The sequence below is a fragment of the Gorilla gorilla genome, chromosome 10 (genome assembly GCF_029281585.2).
Source record: "Gorilla gorilla gorilla isolate KB3781 chromosome 10, NHGRI_mGorGor1-v2.1_pri, whole genome shotgun sequence".
In the NCBI taxonomy this organism is placed as follows: Eukaryota; Metazoa; Chordata; class Mammalia; order Primates; family Hominidae; genus Gorilla; species Gorilla gorilla.
In genome coordinates, this window is record NC_073234.2 from 57,819,377 (window position 1) to 57,836,166 (window position 16,790).

Sequence of the window (16,790 nt, forward strand, 5' to 3'; positions counted from 1 at the left end):
ATGGCCTAGGTTGTCTTCCAGGGTTTTTATAGTTTGGGGTTTTACATTGAAGTCTTTAATCCATCATGAGTTGATTTTTTTATATGATGTAAGGAAGGGGTCCAGTTTCAGTCTTCTGCATATGGTTAGCCATTTATCCCAGCACCATTTATTGAATAGGGAGTCCTTTTTCCATTGCTTGTTTCGATCAGCTTTGTTGAAGATCAGATGGTTGTAGCTGTATGGACTTATTTCTGGTCTTTCTATTCTGTTCCATTGGTCTGTGTGTCTGTTTTTGTACCAGTTCCATGCTGTTTTGGTTACTGTAGCCCTGTAGTATAGTTTGAAGTTGGGTAGCATGACACCTTCAGCTTTGTTCTTTTTGGTTAGGATTGCTTTGGCTATTCAGGCTCTTTTTTTGGTTCCATGTGAACTTTAAAATAGTTTTCTCTAGTTCTATAAAGAATATTAATGGTAGCTTTATACAAATGGCATTGGATGTGTACATTGCTTTGGGAAATATGGCCATTTTAATGATATTGATTCTTCCTATCCGTAAGCATAGAGTATTTTTCATTTGTTTGTGTCATCTCTATTTCTTTGAGCAGTGTTTTATAATTCTCATTGTAGAGATCTTTCACCTCCCTGGTTAGCTGTATTCCTAGGTATCTTATTCTTTTGGTGGCCATTGTGAAGGGGATTGTGTTCCTTATTTGGGTCTCAAGTTTGTTAATATTGGTGTGTAGGAATGGTAGTAAGTTTTGTACATTGATTTTGTATCTTGTAAATTTGCTGAAGTTGTTTGTCAGGTTAAGGAGCTTTTGGGCCGAGACTATGGAGTTTTCTAGGTATATAATCATGTCATCAGCCAGCAGGGATTGCTTGACTTCCTCTTTTTCTATTTGGATGCCCTTTCTTTTTTTCTTTTTCCTGATTGTTCTGGCCAGGACTTTCAGTACTATGTTAAATAGGAGTGGTGAGAGAGGGCATCCTTGTCTTCTGCCAGTTCTCAAGGGAAATTCTTCCTGCTTTTCCCCATTCAGTATAATAGCAGTTGTGGGTTTGTCATAGATCGCTCTGATTATTTTGAGGTATGTTCCTTCAATGCCTAGTTTATGAAGAGCTCTTGACATGAAGGAGTGTTGAATTTTATTGAAAGCATTTTCTGCATCTATTGAGATAATCATGTGATTTTTGTATTTTGTTCTGTTTATGTGATGAATTGCATTTGTTGATTTGCATATGTTGAACCAACTTTGCACCCCGGGGATGAAGTCTACTTGATTGTGGTAGATAAGCTTTTTGATTTGCTGCTGGATTTGGTTTGCAAGTATTTTGTTGAGGATTTTTGTATCAGTATTCATCAAGGATATTGGCCTAAAGTTTTCCTTTTTTGTCGTGTCTCTGCCAGGTTTTGGTATCAGGATGATGCTGACCTCATAGAATGAGTTAGGGAGGAGTCCCTCCTCCTCAATTTTTTAAATAGTTTCAGTAGGAATGGTACCAGCTCTTATTTGTACATCTAGTAGAATTCAGCTGGGAATCGTGTGATCCTGGGCTTTTTTTGGATGGTAGCCTACTTATTACTGATTCCATTTCAGAGCTCATTATTGGTCTGTCCAGGGATTCTCTTTCTTCCACCTTCAGTCTTGGGAGGGTGTCCAGGAGTTTATCCATTTCTTCTAGGTTTTCTAGTTCATGTGCATAGAGGTGTTCATAGCAGCCTCTGAGAGTTATCTGTATTTCTGTGGGGTCAGTGGTAAATCCCCTTTGTCATATCTGATTGTATGTATTTGGATCTTCTCTCTTTTCTTCATAATTAGTCATTCTTATAATATTGATTGTAATTGTGTCTTGAAGGCAGCTGGTTGTGATCACGTGTTAAACTCCAGTGTCAAGATAGACAAATGTGGAGTGTGTGGTGGGGACAACTCTTCATGCAAGACAATAACAGGTGTCTTCAACAGTTCTCATTATGGTAAGTTGTGTATTTGTTTCTAGATTTCGCTTTTATTTAGTATAATAATGGAGTCTGTAAAGAAGGTGTAACAGTAATTCTTTGTTACTGTTTTGTCTTCTCTATACCCTTAGTCCAAAATGATTGCTAAGGAAAAATTTCCTAAATATAAAAATATTAAATACTGTATTAGACCAGACGTATCCTTGATTAATGAATTCACCTGCCCCAGGCAAATCTGATTCTTAAAAATGTATTAGGTGCATTTCTTAGAGTAAATTCAGTGCTATTTGACTATGATGTGTGATATGTGAATAATCCTCCCATTAATGAAATGGTTTTTTTCCTATAACCTAAAATGTATATATTTGTGATTTTTCCCAGGAAACTTGCTTTCAAATATTTTCATTACTTGAATCACTTTCTTTTTTTGGTATGACTTGACCTATCTGTTACATTTCTTATTAATAGTACATAGAAAATGTTGATTGAAGGTGAAGGATGAAACCATTAACTTATATATTTTCTAAATTAAATGTTTCAGAATTATTGTCACATTTGATTTTCCAGGCAGTATCTGGATCACACATTGGCCATAACTTAATTTTTCTCCAAAATATCATGAGACTATGTAAAGCATTTTCCATTGTAATGTTTTCTGGGCAAACCTTTTTTGTTTTTATGATAATTAAAGCAGATCTTTAAAACTTTCTTTGCAAATTAAATTTATTTCTTACAACCTTATTTATTCATTTATTTATTTACAGACAGGGTGCTACTCTGTTGCCCAGGCTGTAGTACAGTGGCACAATCATAGCTCATTGCAGCTCTGAACTCTTGAGCTCCAGCAATCTTTCCACCTCCTCATCCCCAGTACCCAGAACTACAGGTGTTCACCACCATGCCCATCTAATTTGTGTGTGTGTGTGTGTGTGTGTGTGTGTGTGTGTGTGTGTGTGTAGAGATGGGTCTCAATGTGTTGCTAGGTTGGTCTCAAACTCCTAGCCTCAAGGGATCCTTCCATCTCGGCCTCCCAAAGTCCTGAAATTACAGGCATGAACCACCACACCTAGCCTATTTTTTACAGTCTGACTGTTCAGCTTTAAATTGTGTTCATGTGTGTTCAAATTGTTACTTACTTCCATTAAAACAGTATAATTTAAAACTTAATATTTATGTTTTTATGTATGTGAAAAACATAGTACATTTTATACTCTGATATTTACAAATCTCGGTTACTAGATGATTTGATATATGATTTTTCTAGTTATTTCTTGGGAGCTACACACGTTTGATTCCCTTCTATAATGCATGGCACATACTTATTACAGTCTGTATTTACTGAAAAATATTTTTTCCAGGATAAAGCCACATGAACCAAATTAAGATCAAATATGTAATCTTGTGAAAATTGTACTGTGCATTAATCAGTTTGCAAACAGAACAATGCGTTAAACTCATTTGCAAGCTCTGATTAGCATTTGTCACATTTCTGCCCCCTGGTGGTAGCCTTCATCTTGTCACCTTTGCAATGCCTTAGGCTTGCTTTCTTGAAAAAAATATAATAAATAGTAAAGATATAAATAGTAAAAGTAGTGGGTGAGAATATTTTATAGTGAAAAGGAGGTTAATTAAAATTATTCTTGTAGGTCAATAACCTACAACCAGTAGGCATATAGTGTATACCGAATCATGAAACTATTTCTTATCATCTTACACTAAAAATGTGATGCCTTAGATAGAAATAAGTCTGCTCTAAAACACATGCAAGATAGTCTGACATTAGGGTTGTAAATTTAAGCTCTTTTTGAACTGTCTTCTTAAGTTAATTCCATATTTATCAAAGGTAGTGTATGAGAAAAATTACTTTTTACTCATGGTGCAGTTAACTAGGAGGAAATCCTAATAAATAAGGAAAAGGAAAAACTTAGAATAATATCCTTAGAGTATAACTAATTGTATATTTAAAAACCTGCGTATTTGGACAACTATGTAATGTGAGTGTTTTTAGTTTTCATGAAAATGTTTTTTCTTAATATATGTTAGATAAAATGTTTCCTCTTTTGAGCAGTGCCAATGTCACTGAATTTGGCCTCATAAAATGGAAATACTACATTCATTTCACCTGAGTAAACTTTTTACTTTTCTCATAACAAGTTTATTAGTATTCTTGTAAAAATAATGTAAAATTTGGGGAATAGATGAAGAGATTCCTGCTTATACTACAAACTAAAACTTGAGCTTTAAACTTTTTCTTTTTTATGATTTTTCAATAATGAAATTGAAAAATTTCATTATTTTGCTGTTTACTGAGTCTGTGTGAATATATCATAGCAATGACCAATTATTTTAATATCTCCTGGACTTGTGAACTGTATTTGAAATCTTCTATTTTTTTCCCAGTATAAAATATAAAAGCATTAACAAAGCTTAAAAATGGGTATGTGTACTAAGGGTCTCAGGAGCTAAAATACTAGCTTCATTCCATTCTATATTAAGAATATTAGAAGTAGGAAAAGATTAGGAAAAGTTAAGAATCTTAAACTCTGTTTCTTGACAACAACCACTTTTTCTCAATCCTCAGTAATTTGTGTAAGGTACTGACTCAAAAGGAATAACCACTGTGTAATTTTGTAAAGACACAACAAAATTAAGTCTGACTATGCTATTCGAATTTTTCATCCATTCAGCAGTAATAACCTCTGGGCCATCTGCTTTTTGTGAAATTTAACATATGTAAAATTATATTGCAGGTTATAATGTTGTTGTAAAGATTCCCGCAGGAGCAACAAACGTTGACATTCGTCAGTACAGCTATTCTGGACAACCAGATGACAGTTACCTTGGTAAACATTTCTCGTAAACAACAGCCAGTATGTGGCTCATGTGCAATTTCATGGAAGTCTGTAGTTGATGTGAATTCTTGGAAGACAACAGGAGTCCCTTTAGCAAACATGCAATTTCATTTCATACTGAGCTTAGGGCTCCCTATACATATGTTCTTAAGCACTCAAAAATGTATTACTAAAAAAAAAAAACTTAATGAAATTCTGAACAATAATTTGTTTTCAGTTTTTTTCTCGTGTGAGTATTTTAGATAACCAGAAGTTATATTCAATTAGTTGCATGTGTATTTAGAATAAAATTCTCTTCTATCATTTTGTCTAATATTAATTATAGAATTCTTTGGGGTTAAATGTTTTAAATAATTTTCTTAATTTTTTTTTACTATGTAGCTAAAGTATTTAAATACAGTTTTTTAAAAGCTCTTGTATTTAAAAAAGTCAGAAAAAGAACTGTGGTTTCACATTTTTATATGCTAATGAATGTAGTCACAGTATATTGTCTGTTAGCTATTTCTAAAGTATAAACTTAATTTATGTTATTTACTTTTAGAAATTAGCTTTCAGGCTTAAAGAATTTCACTTTAGACACAAACATGAAAATGATGCTTCAAAAACCTTTTCCTTCTGCCTGTGAAATATCTTAATAGTGAGTTATCTATAATTCACCAAGCTGGAGTAGGTAGGTAATGGTGCAGAGCTGATATTGAGAAAGCATCTGCTGTACATTAATAAGATGTGAAATATTGACTCAAATAATTAACTTATGTAACTGGCAATCTGAATCTATAATGAACAGCCTATCTCAGGAATTGCATTTGGAACTATAAAGCCAAATGTAAGGGGAACAACTGCTTAATGAGTACAAGGTTTCCTTTTGGGGTGAACAGGTTTTGGAACTAGATAGAGGTGATTGTTGTACGTCATCGTGAATATACTAAATGCCATTGAACTGTTCGTTTAATGATGGTTAATTTTATGTTATATCAGTTTCACCTCAATACAAAATGCAAAATATTTATTAAAATCAAACATAAATAGTTTGATTTATTAGCCTTTTACATTTAGTTGAAATTCTTTTCCTTGTGCTAAAAATACTGCTTCGGTACATTTACATAGATATACGCTACCATATTGGAGATAAATAATTTAATAGGTATCTCTTAGATTCCAAATGTAGACAAATATATCTTTCTGGGACTGGATCACAGGTTATTCTCAACTTTAACAATTAGAAATGTTGGCCGTGCGTGGTGACTCATGCCTGTAATCCCAGCACTTTGGGAGGCCGAGGCGGGTGGATCATCTGAGGTCAGGAGTTCGAGACCAGCCTGACCAACATGGCAAAACCCCGTCTCTACTAAAAATACAAAAATTAGCCGGGCGTGGTGGCGCATGCCTGTAATCCCAGCTACTCGGGAGGCTGAGGCAGGAGAATCGCTGGAATCTGGGGGGCGGAGGTTGCAGTGAGCTGAAATTGTGTCACTGCACTCCAGCCTGGGCAACAAGAGCAAAACTCTGTCTCAAAAAAAAAAAAAAAAAAAAAAGAAATGTTCACCAATAAAGTATCAATATACTTTGTGAGAAAATTATAAACGGAAATATCAAAGTCTAAATTGAAGTGAGTAAAATAGACATGTGATGTCAATAGAAGGAATTTTTAAAACATTTATGTTTATGACGTTTGGTAACTAAAAGTAGTGAAATGTGTAGACTTTTTTTCTAAGCCAGTAAGGTTTTGTTTATTTCCCTTAAATTTAACATAACCAATAATCCCTTAAATAGACCTAGCCACATTTGATAAAGCGCAGATTCTTAAATAGAGGAATGTCTATGTCATAGACTAAATATAGAACTTTATTTGTTCCTCACTGAATTCAGCGTAATACATAAAGACAGTTATACTAGTCCACATATACACAGAAACACCAAATTTACTTTACAATAATCCCTTCAATATTGCTTTTTCAGAGGGGTATTGTATTTATATTAGGAAGTTAGCCATAGATAATTGTGCGCTTTCAGTGAGGTTTCCTGGAATGCCAAACAACTGTTTTCTGGAAAAGTTATTATTCCATTGAAAAGTATAACTTAAGCAAGCAAAAAAGTATTTGATTAATATGGGGGTTTTCTTAGTGTAAAATTTTAGGTATTACACATCCTCTTGAAAATTAAAAATAAATAGCACAGTACTTTACAATGCACACACTTACAAACATTTTTCAAACTTGATCCTGATTAAAAGACTGAAATGAAATTTTTATTATTTCTATTATGCAGTTTAGGAAACTGAGCATGAGGTTTGTCCAAGATTACATAGACATTAATCACAACAACTTAAACTTAAATCCATTGTTTTAATCCCACATTGATTTCTTTTTACTACGCATGATCGTGGGTGACATGTAATTTTATATTTAAAAAGTAATGTTACTAATACATACTATATAATTGTCTTCTCTATTTGTATATATATAGTATATAAATAAATATACACACATATACATATTCTATAGGTATATATTAATGTCTGTCACTGGGAAAAAGAGAGAACAAGAAGGTGACATGAACAGAGAAGGAAATAGGAGTATTATTCTGAAAAGCAGATACCCACGTATGTGTTAACAGGGATAGAGGGCTTTTCTATAGAAGATCTAGACGTTTGTATAGAGAATGGCATAGTCATTGCATGGCCTTCTAGAATTTTGACCCTAGAGTTTTTTTTGTTTTTTTTTGGAGACGGAGTCTCCCTCAGTCTCCCAGGCTGGAGTGCAGTGGCGCGATCTCGGCTCACTGCAAGCTCCGCCTCCCGGGTTCACGCCATTCTCCTGCCTCAGCCTCCGGAGTAGCTGGGACTACAGGTGCCCGCCAGTAAGCCCGGCTAATTTTTTTTGTATTTTTAGTAGAGACGGGGTTTCACTGTGTTAGCCAGGATGATCTCGATCTCCTGACCTCGTGATCCGCCCTTCTCGGCCTCCCGACCCTAGAGTTTTAAAGCTTTGTACCTTTTTTCTAAGATAAGCATAAATGGAATGATGCAGCAGTCTGGCTGCTCCTTCTTTCCCTACCATTGATGACCAGGATGATTGAACCAATCTGTCTGCTGGGGTCATGACTTCTTTCTGCTTTCCCACTGCTTGTTCTGAAGCTACATACCTCATGAAAGAAGATGACCATCTGAGATAGAAAAGTATAGAGTGAATTTATTTTAATATCTTTGGCTGATGTGCTGAAGTTACCTAACTTATTGTTAAAATCCCACATTACAGTAAAAGAAAGTTTATTTCCTCAACATTAATTTACGTTTGCATTCTTTAATTTCAAAAAAGGATTTGAACTTTAAAAGTTAAACAAGGCCAGGTGCGGTTGCTCACGCCTGTAATCCTAGCACTTGAGAGGCCGAAGCGGGCAGATTGCCTGAGGTCAGGAGTTCGAGACCAGCCTGGCCAACATGGCAAAACCCCGTCTCTACTAAAAATACAAAAATTAGCCAGGCGTGGTGGCGCATGCCTGTAATCTCAGCTACTCGGGAGGCTGAGGCAGGAGAATTGTTTGAACCCAAGAGGCGAGGCGAAGGTTACAGTGAGCCAATATCGTGCCACTGTACTCCAGCCTGGGAGATAGAGCAAGACTCCGTCTCAAAAAAAAAAAAAAAAAAAAAAAAAGTTAAACAAGTGTTTTCTGTATTGTTGATTGGTGTTACTATTTCATGAGTTATGCTTTATTCTTTTACAGCATTATCTGACGCTGAAGGGAATTTTCTTTTCAATGGAAATTTTCTTCTAAGTACATCAAAAAAAGAAATAAATGTGCAAGGAACAAGAACTGTTATTGAATACAGTGGATCAAATAACGCAGTTGAAAGAATTAATAGTACTAATCGACAAGAGAAAGAACTTATTTTGCAGGTAAATTCTCAGTCATCAGTAATAACACTTGGATTTAATTCTATTAGTAAACTACTGGTTAAGTGCTTAACCATATCAAATATAAAATGATGTCAAGAATATATTTTTATGTATTAATTGTATGTTCTTTTATATTCTTATTGAGGTGTTGTGTGTGGGTAATTTATACAACCCTGATGTACATTATTCCTTCAATATCCCTTTGGAAGAGAGGAGTGACATGTTCACATGGGACCCCTATGGACCATGGGAAGGCTGTACCAAAATGTGTCAAGGTACGCTGGCATTCAATAAGGGACAAAAGACTGACTGTGCATTCTGGCATCATTTTGGGTATTTTTGAGTCTTGGCTGCCTATGGAATCCTCCCCACTGTCCATACACATATCCCACAGACATACAAAGGTTTTCAATCTTTTTTTCCTTTCTACTTTTTTCACTAATTTTTTTCTGTTTCTTATACTTAACAGCACTATTTAATGCTACTCTTTTCACCCTTCTCTATCTGTTACTGTTCTTTTACTTTCCCGTTCTCATTCTCTTTTTCACAGCCACAGAAAGTTTCTCTAACTTATATATATCCTGCTTCCTGGTGAAATATCTGCCTTCTTCCACTCATCTCCACACAGTCTTTCTCAACAACCTGGCTTCCTCTTTTATTGTTGAGATATCAAACATTCTTTCGTCTTTTATTTTCCTTCCCTGACCACGAGAAAGTATAATTGTATAGATGGCATGAAAAATGGAAAGAAATAGAGTGGGAAAAGGAGCAGAGTGGGAACAGCAGGGCAATTTATAGTAGGGAAAAAAGTGGAAAGACTAGAGTCTGCAGTCTGTAATTATGAATACTTAATTGCGTAATATTATGTTCAATGCAGTAAATATTTATTGAGGGAATATGCTCAGATTATTAATAAGATCCCAATTCTGAATTCATGTTTTATTTTAGTGCTTGAAACAGATGCATGAATATATATGTTAATTTATTAATAAAATGGTAAATACAGTACTATAGATACCCACAGTGTGGACCTCAGAAAAGGTGGAGGGAGCAGTTTTTGAGGAGACTGAAGCTGAAGATAGAGAATTTTGTATAGAATGGAAGAAAAGTTTTCATGAAGAATAGAGAAACAGCTTGGGAATTAGGGCAGGAGTGGGTCAGGGCAAGGGAAGCTCAGAACCATGTGGAGATGAGCTTATCACAGAAAGTGGGCAGCCAGAGGCAGTGACCAAAGATGGTGAGAATGTGAAGAACAGTCTACCATCTGACCTGACGAGGTGCCAAAGGAACTGTGGTGCCCTATTCAGGAAAAGGCACAGTCTTGGTCCTGTGTCATCTGGACAGTGCTTCCCAGAATGATTTCATGGGAACAAATGTTCCTATTTTAGCAGTGTCTCAGTGGAGGGATACAAGGAAATGATGCAAGATAGATGGGGATAAATGCTAGAGGTAGAAAACACAGAGCTTTGGTTAACATAGAAGAAGGAAAAATTTATTTTGACAGAAAGGTCCTGAATATCCTTTTAGAAGATAATTGGAATTTGGGGAGCTGGGATCAGCATTCCAACTTGAGTGGGTAGGCTCATCTGTGACCGTGGATATAAGGAGCTAGAAGGAGAAATTTCAGAAACAGGAGAATGAAGGAACATTTTAAAATGCAGTGAACACACAGAGAATAACAAGATTCAAAATGGAAGTTTGGACAAACATGGTGAGAGACGATTTGGGAGTCCAAAGCAGGAGAGTTCTCTTAAACAATCACGTGCAGGGGAAAAGCAACTATTATTTCTTTTACCATATAGTGAACTCTGATTATATTCCCTTTTTTGTGTAATTTTTTTTAGTTTCTCTAAAGTTAAAGTTAAATTCCCTCTGTTTTGTTTGTTTCTGTGTACTGAAAGTTATCAGTCCTCAAACTTTTTGTCAGAACTCTACATTTTGTCTTAATATTGTCAAGCATATTATAGAATTTATCAATTTGATTTTTCTTTCACTTTTTCTTTACCTTTGGCTACTGTGGCCCTCTTTTCTCTAATTCATTCATGTTGTTTTTTAGGCTTGTTTAATGACTGTCATTTTGAGATTTCCCTTCATTATTGTCCTGGGAATTCTCTTCAGTATTCTGTGTTAGATTCCCTGTTTTCTAAATCCTATCAGTCCCTCTTTTTGATTTACTTCTTTCATTGGGTGGAACATATCCCTCAGTATTTTCTTGAGAAGAAAAGAATATTTTTGAGACCTTTCATATCTGAAAATGACATAACTATATTCTCACGCTCGATCAATAGTTTAGCTGGTATAAATAGAGAATGTTTTTCTTTAGAATTTTGAAGGTCTTGTTTTCTGGCTTGTTTTCCAATTTCATGCTTGTCATGCTTGTACATGACATGTTGTATTCTGGAAGTTTTGTGGATCCTGTCTTTAATTCTAGTGGTATGAAATTTCAGGACAATATGCCTTGATTTGGTTGTTTTTTCATCTATTTTTCTGGGTAATTAAGATGCCATTCCAATTTGGAAACATAAATCTTTGTCTTGAGAAATTTTATCATGTTCTTAGATGACTTCCTCACATTAACTTTTCTCTTTTATCTTTGGGAAACTAGTATTATTTGGATGTTCACATTCCTAAACTGATATTTCTTTTCTAATTTATTCTCTCAATTTCATTGTTTTCTTAATGTTTCTTCTCATAACATCTTGCTTTTGTTTTATGAATATAATACCTTCTATCGTATCTCTGAGTATATTAATCATAGTCTTTAAGTTTTCTTCTGCTCCCTCACTTATATGTGTTTCATCCTAGGTCTATTTTGTTTTTGTTTATTTTACCTTTTTTGTGTGTGTTAGAGGCTTTCCTAGAATGTCTACTGATCTTGCGCTGATTGTTCATATTTTAAAAGTACTAAAAGTCTGATTGAAAGTCCTCTGTGGGTCAGACAAGTTAACTAGAAGTTTCATTATAGAGTAATTTGGTCATTAAGTAGCCCTCTCATATGTCATTGGAGAGAAGTCTCAAATGTTATTGTCAGTTGATCTTTTTTCTTGAGTTAAACGGTCCTGCAAGAGAGGAATTCTCTCGTCTTCTGATTATCATGAGGGTGCTGCGGGAGAACAGAAGTTGGCATGGTGCCAGCAGGAGATTGAGCGCTGAATGGGCTGGAATTACATCATTCAGTGTGGGGAATTTTATTTAGCCACCTTGTTTCGGTAGAGTGTGTTCCCAGCTTTTCTCAGCTGTGTCTTATGCCCTCAAGTTCACTTTTTCTAGAGCTATGCTGTGCAATATGGTAGCCGCTAGCCATGTGTGGCTAATCTATTGAAATGTGCTGTAAGTATTAAATGCATGCTAAATCTGGAAGACTTAGAATGAAAAAAGAACGTAAAATATATTATTAATAATTTTATGTTGATATGTTCAAATGATCATATTTTAAATATTTGGGGCTAAACATAAAGGTTATTAAAATTAATTTAACTTTTTTTTTAACGTGACTACTAGAAAATATAAAGTTCCAGATGTGGTTCACATACTGTTTTCATTGGATAGTGCTGTTCTCAACTAGGAAGCTAGTGGTCTAACCATTCTTTTTAAATACTTTTCAGTTAATTCTTTATTATTTCAGGCCTACCCCTCACACATTCGCCCTGTCAGAGGAACCTGGTGTTTTCCATTCCTGGGCCTCTCTTGGGTTCTATGTCATGAATGATTTGTTGCTTATTTACTTTCCCACTTTGCAGGCTTAGGTTCCAACTTCCTTGGCTCTGTTAAATAGTTATTTCCATCTACTTTTCATATTCAAAATTTCATTTCCTTGCTGTTTTTTTCTTTTCCTTTTTTTGTTCTTTTACGTTTATGCCTTTTCAGAATTTCTCATAGTTATTTCAAAAGATATTGAGAAAGGAGCAGAGATAACATATATGATCACGTTTAGTTAACTGGAAGCACAAAGTTGAACTTTGATAAAACAGAAATTTGTTCATGTCACTGACTGCTTAAACTCTTTACTGTCTCCTCATTGCAGAAAGCATAAAGTTCAAATGACTCTGGTCAGTTATGACCACTTCTCTTAGTTTGCTTTTGCTGTAGTTATCTTGCATGCAAACCACCAAATCTTAATGGCTTGGAACAATAAAGGTTTATTTATTGCTCATGTCATGTTTTGGCTGCTAATTGGCTATGGGTCTACTCCAACTTGGTATCTGTATCCCTGTTTTTTTTTTTATAGACTTGATTTTTTTATTTTATTTTTATTTTTATTTCTTTTATTTTTATTTTTTTTTAGAAATGGAGTCTCACTCTGTCGCCCAGGCTGGAGTGCAGTGGTGCGATCTCGGCTCACTGCAAGCTCTGCCTCCTGGGTTCACCCACCATCCTCCTGTCTCAGCCTCCCGAGTAGCTGGGACTACAGGCACCCACCACCACGCCTGGCTAATTTCTGTATTTTTAATAGAGACGGGGTTTCACCTTGTTAGCCAGGATGGTCTTGATCTCCTGACCTCGTGATCCGCCCGCCTCAGCTTCCCAAAGTGCTGGGATTACAGGTGTGAGCCACCACGCCCGGCCCAGACTTTATTTTTTTAGAGAAGTTTTAGGTTTACTGAAAAATTGAGTAGAAAGTACAGAAAGTTTGCATATTCATCTTTCTTCCCTCTGCCATTCTCCTCCACACTCCTCTATTATTAACATCTTGCATTAATGTGGCACATTTGTGCAATTGATGAGCCAATTTTGATGCATTATTATTAACTAAAGTCCATAGTTTACATTAGAGTTTACTATTTGTGTTGTAAATTCTATGGTTTGACAAACGTATAGTGACATGTATTCACCAATATAATATCATACATAGTAGTTTCACTGCCCTAAAAATCTCTTGTGCTTCATCTATTTATTCTTCCTTCCTTCCCCCACAACTGGTGACAGACACTGATCTTTTTATTGCCTGTCTATGCCTTTTTTTTCCATGATTCCAGGCTGAAAGATCAGCTGTATCTGGGAAATGATGTTCTGGAGGCAGAGGGAAAAAGGAAAGAGAGCTGGGTGGGACTGCAATAGGTCACATTCCTTTTCAGTCTGTTGATAAAAAGCCTGATGCCAATCAACAGGAAAGGGTTCTTCCCCTACAGGAAGTTACTATAACATTGCAGCAGTAGAGATGTGCAATCCTCTTATGGGAAAATGGGAGGTAGCTGAGGTAGCTGATGGATGACAGTAATATAGTGTACTGTATAGCAACAGTGCTGTCGTTAGCTACTCAATTATTCACCAACAACCACTCTATCCCACTATAGTGAATTTCGTTTTACTCCAATGCCTGTCCCATCTTCTGTACATCTCTTCATTAAGCAAACTTTCAGTCATTCAGGATTCAGCTTACTTATTATAAAAAGTCATTCCTCACTAGATTAATATACTAGTATATCCTGTATGTTGCATTGGAAATTTTTACTTGCTTAGCTGGCTCCTTTAAGCTATTAGCAGAATTACATAATTATGGAACATCTAACTGTGAATTTTTCTTTCATTTTTTATTTTCATTTGACTTTGGCCAAGGTCTTCAGCGAAGAAACATAACTTGCATACATAAGAGTGATCATAGTGTTGTGTCTGATAAAAAATGTGACCACTTGCCACTTCCATCATTTGTTACTCAAAGTTGCAATACAGACTGTGAACTAAGGTAAAAGAGAAATAATATGTAATATAACCAGATTAATAAGTGAGCTAAGATTAAAATGTCTAACACAGTGACTGACACAGCGTGGACATGCAATTATTACTCATCATCTGCCATGCCATGAAAAAATTGCAGGCTCACTATTTTATGGTAAAACTCAGTACATAATTGATTTGAATTTTCATTCATAGTATTTTCTGAATACCAGTATATAGGCCTCAACATTTTGTGTAGAATAGGATTGTAATTTTGTCTGTAAAATAAATATAAGTAAACTGTTATCTGAAAATGGATGGTTTAAAGATCTGAAACAATAAATTTTTTAGCATGATTCTTTACTTTCCACTGAATTAATGAACCAGTAAACTGCTGAAGTTTGGAGAAATCAAATTGATTGATTTCCTTGACATTCTATCAGTATTTTGTCCATTAAACTTTAGGGAAATTGATCCTAGATCATGACAGCAAGTTTATACTTCTAATTTAAATTTCTTGTTATTTGGTTTGTGTGTGTGTGTGTGTGTTTGTGTGTGCATGTGTGTGTGTGCGTGATTGGTCTTGTAGTGACATGGTATACAATGAGTCCATCTATCATATTTATACATTTATTTTTAGCATTGTAGCAGGTGCCATTTAACATTCGGGTATGGCCAGAACCTCTTTCACTTGATGAGAATTTCTATATATTTATGATGTTGGTTGAAGACATAGCAGAAGCACAGTAGTAGAACTGCCTATATAAGTTGCATCCACTACATAGTAGTAAAAGGAAGCACAGTGAAATTCTTGAGATGCTATTAGGGACGGAAATGAATTTTGTGAGTGTTTTGTTATACTGGTGCCCTCACATTGATGAATGCTAGACTACAATTGGGATAATTTGGCTATAACTAACATTTTTACTTGTGGAAAACATGTTTTACCTGGAAACATGTCTAAATATAGATTACAGGAATGAATGAGAAAGTGTAGTGTACTTTACAAAAAGTAGTTAACTTTTTAAATGCTTTATTTTTATTGATGTAGTCAAATTCCTAGACGTTCCCTGGTCATAAAATCGAAATACTTATAGAGGGATTGCATAGGGAGAAACTATCTGATTGGCAGTCAGATATGTTCAGTTATTATCTTAAATCTGCCACTAAGTAATTGGGTAATCATAATCTAAACCAGTTGTTTTCAGAGGTTTTTGAGGAAGCTTGGGGTTCCTTGGACGCACCTCCAAAGCTACCACCAAATGCTGGCATGAGGTCGGTAGTATAATGCTGGCTTCCTGGCTGCAGACTGGTTTTGTTTTTTGGTGGTTTGTCTATTAACTTTTAGGATTTTAAAAACTGAATGCGTGAGTGTCTCTGAATCTGTTTTTAAATTATGTAATATACCTCCTAAGTATAGTAACATCTTTTTTCAAGGTGGCATGTTATTGGCAAAAGTGAATGTTCATCCCAATGTGGTCAAGGATATAGAACCTTGGACATCCATTGCATGAAGTATTCCATTCATAAAGGACAGACTGTTCAAGTTGATGACCACTACTGTGGTGACCAGCTTAAACCTCCTACCCGAGAACTATGCCATGGTAACTGTGTCTTCACAAGATGGCATTATTCAGAGTGGTCTCAGGTACAATAAAAATGATTGCTTAAAAAAAGTTGCCCCTTTCTTTCTAATTATATATTTATGTTACTCTGAAATATAATTTTGTTGAAAATCTGATTTTTTTCCATTAGTTACCACTTTTTTTTTTTCAAATCAGTGTTCCAGGAGTTGTGGAGGAGGGGAAAGGTCTCGAGAATCTTATTGTATGAATAACTTTGGCCATCGTCTTGCTGACAATGAATGCCAAGAACTGTCCCGAGTGACGAGAGAGAATTGCAATGAATTTTCCTGTCCCAGTTGGGCTGCTAGTGAATGGAGCGAGGTACATTAAACACATGAGGCTTGGAACTATTAAAATATTGTGTTAGTAAAGCTTTGTAATCTAAGACTTTACAAAATTTAAAAGTGCTTAAATTTATTTCATCATTTTGTAAATAACTATTATCAAAGCTGTCAGAAATTTATAAGACAGACCAGGCACACAGTGTCTCATGCCTGTAATACCAGCACTCTGGGAAGCTGAGGTGGGTGGATTGCTTGAGCTCAGATGTTCAAGACCAGCCTGAGCAACATAGTGAAATTTAGCTGGATGTGGTGACACACACCTGTGGTCCCAGCTACTCGGGAGGCTGAGGTGGGAGGATTGCTTGAGTCTGGGGCGTGGAGGTATCAATGAGCAGAGATTGCGGTAAGCTGAGATTGGCCACTGCACTCCAGCATGGGTGACAGAGTGAGAATCTGTCTAAAAAAAAAAAAAAAAGAAATATACAAGCTAGTTTGTCTTTATACTATTTACAGTATCTGACTAGTAATAACACTAACTG

The 16,790-nt window shown here is 35.5% G+C and overlaps 1 protein-coding gene across 1 annotated transcript in view; it reads left to right on the forward strand.

The window, feature by feature from the left end:
- The window catches only part of ADAMTS20 (ADAM metallopeptidase with thrombospondin type 1 motif 20), a 197,356-nt gene that overhangs the window by 96,605 nt on the left and 83,961 nt on the right, over positions 1-16,790 (forward strand). The window contains exons 15-21 of the mRNA XM_055358826.1: positions 1,840-1,957; positions 4,690-4,782; positions 8,515-8,687; positions 8,833-8,962; positions 14,244-14,370; positions 15,780-15,990; positions 16,124-16,288. Of these exons, the coding sequence (XP_055214801.1) occupies positions 1,840-1,957; positions 4,690-4,782; positions 8,515-8,687; positions 8,833-8,962; positions 14,244-14,370; positions 15,780-15,990; positions 16,124-16,288 (1,017 nt within the window). The remainder of the gene's footprint in view (positions 1-1,839; positions 1,958-4,689; positions 4,783-8,514; positions 8,688-8,832; positions 8,963-14,243; positions 14,371-15,779; positions 15,991-16,123; positions 16,289-16,790) is intronic.